Source organism: Sinocyclocheilus anshuiensis, unplaced genomic scaffold (genome assembly GCF_001515605.1).
Source record: "Sinocyclocheilus anshuiensis isolate Anshui unplaced genomic scaffold, SAMN03320099.WGS_v1.1 scaffold1623, whole genome shotgun sequence".
NCBI classification, from domain to species: Eukaryota; Metazoa; Chordata; class Actinopteri; order Cypriniformes; family Cyprinidae; genus Sinocyclocheilus; species Sinocyclocheilus anshuiensis.
Genome location: NW_015553403.1, coordinates 245752 through 248167, shown reverse-complemented (window position 1 = coordinate 248167; position 2416 = coordinate 245752). Strand labels below are relative to the sequence as shown.

The window sequence follows — 2416 nt, the reverse complement described above, 5'->3', positions numbered from 1 at the left end:
AATGTGTTAAATGACTCCGGATCAGTTGAGATTTTCAATTATAGTAGAGATGTGCATTCAAAGTCTTCAGTATGAAGCAGTAGCTGGTCTTCAGGGGAAAGCTGAAGTGTGTGAAGCACAGCGGCTCATCAGAGGTTCATGGCAGGTCTGTCAGCCTGCATTATGACAGTTTGAGGACCCACACACATTGCGCTGATGCTTTTTGTATTTTATGTTTATGAAAAATTGTCCCCTGACATTGCCTATAATGAGCATGTCTAGCAGTTTCTAAAGTACGTTTGTCAGCTTTGAGAGCCTGGAACTGAAGAACTGCCTACTGCAAAAACAAAATGAAATCTCATTAGAAAGTGTATCACTTGTAAAATACAGGCCAAATTATAAAGTGCTGTTTCAACAGTGTAGTAAGTGTTGTTGTTTCCAATATATTACACTCTTGTGCACTAATTTCAGATTTATGGTTGAGAACATAAAAGGAAAAATGATGAATATTGTGTATATTAGTGGCATCGTTCTTTTTCATTATAAACTAATAGTTGGATTTCATCTTTTGTAAATATATATATAAACATCAGTTAACAACTTTAGTGGCTTCAAAATCCACACACAAAAAAATGCATCATTCATAACACAAACTTTTATTTTCAAACAATTTGTTACATAACTTAAAACTACCAAAAAATACTTCATTCTAAATCTTTATTTGTGGACAGGTTTCAGAAGAGCAGCTTCACATAAAATCATATAACAGGCCCCAAAAGGAACAGGTAGAAAAATTAGGCTGGATTATTATTAACATGCAAAATACAATCATGCATCTGGCCCTGCATCTGCGGAAAAAGTGAACAGAAAAAGAAAGCCTGAATGTCCACAGATAATCGAATTCAAATAGCTATTCATGCTCTAAGATCCAAAATGCTTTACAATGTAAGAACGTTACGAAATTTTGCAAAATCTCAATAAACCTTTATATAAAAGAAAACAACAGATAATCCAACTATTCTTCAGATAATCCCAGTCATCATGCTTACATCAGTAGGACTTTTTGAGTTTTTGCTTTCTTCATAGTTGTAAGTCTGTACATGTATACATGTACATAATAGGAACAGTAGCATTGCAACACCTATGCAAGCCTCACAGGCTACGCATGCAAACAAAACAAAGTAGAACAGATTAGGTTTCAAATTCACAGAAACGTGCTAGTTTTTGTAATGAGCAATAGCTCGGAGCTTCAGTGGCCAAACGTCCTGGAAGACTCATACTCGCTGGGGCACTTGGGCTTGATCCCCTTGCTGTTGTAATAGTCCACCACCTGGTTTGGGACTTCAGCTAAGACAGTTTTTGCCAAAGCAGCAGGAGAGGCCTGAGAAGTAGTAGAAGGACAGAAACAAACAGTGAATCAAACATTTGCAGGGCCATTTATCCATTTCGCCATCTGGTCCAGTTTGCCATTCCTGCGCTAATGATGTGTGAAGATACTGTACTTGCAGAAACCAACACGCACGGTGATGAAAAGCATCCTAAAACTTGAGCAAAAGTGACTCATGTGACAAAGTTGCCTCGAGGAGCTGAGAGGAAATCAGAGGATAGCCACATCAAACCCCTCCAACCCCCGCTGGCCAATTAGATGGAGGTGAGGAGATTCTCAGATAAGGAGACACAGCTGAGATGGTTTTGTTTGTAAGGGGCTATCAATAAAGTACTTGTCTAGAAATAATCAAGTCTTGGCACATTTCCCAAGAGGATCCCAATAAACCGTCACTTGGGCTGATATGGACACTCTGTCACATTTAGAGACATGCCATGCCAAATGTATAGATTTATTCATTATGCGTTCTACATGTTGACTTGTATAAACAGTTTAATATTGATATAAGTTTAGGTACTAAAAATACTATGACTAAAACTGAAATAAAAAAATAAACCATAAATAGAAATATATATTTTTAATCACAAAAACGTAATAAAAAAAAAAAAAATAAGCTATAAAACTAAAAATAAAATTAAGAAATATATACAAATAAAAGCTCATTTAAAATATGAATAAATAAAATAATAGTATGTAAATCACTGACTAAATTAAATGCACTTCATAAAGAAATAGTTAAATGTTCAAATATCATGTTTTCATATGTTTGCTGTGAAACTACTAGATCTATTAGATCAACTATATCGAACAAAATTAATCTGATAGCTAGTTTTAAATGCATTAAAAATCTGTCTCTGCACCTTAAAATTAGCATTTAAGCCTGTTCCATCTCAGAGGTCTTGACCTTGTTTATAAAAACTGATTTTGTTTTTCAGTTTAAAATGAGTGTTTTCTATTTTCATATATGTTCAAGTGTAATTTATTCCTGTGATGCAAAGCTGAATTTTCAGCATCATTACTCCAGTCTTCAGTGTCACATGATCCCACATG

The 2416-nt window shown here is 34.9% G+C and overlaps 1 protein-coding gene across 1 annotated transcript in view; it reads right to left on the bottom strand.

The window, feature by feature from the left end:
- Positions 1 to 784: 784 nt before the first annotated feature.
- Positions 785 to 2416, bottom strand: part of LOC107668284 (copine-4-like) — a 46987-nt gene continuing 45355 nt past the window's right edge. Inside the window, exon 16 of the mRNA XM_016460104.1 lies at positions 785 to 1360. Within this exon, the coding sequence (XP_016315590.1) occupies positions 1229 to 1360 (132 nt within the window). The 3' untranslated portion in view covers positions 785 to 1228. The remainder of the gene's footprint in view (positions 1361 to 2416) is intronic.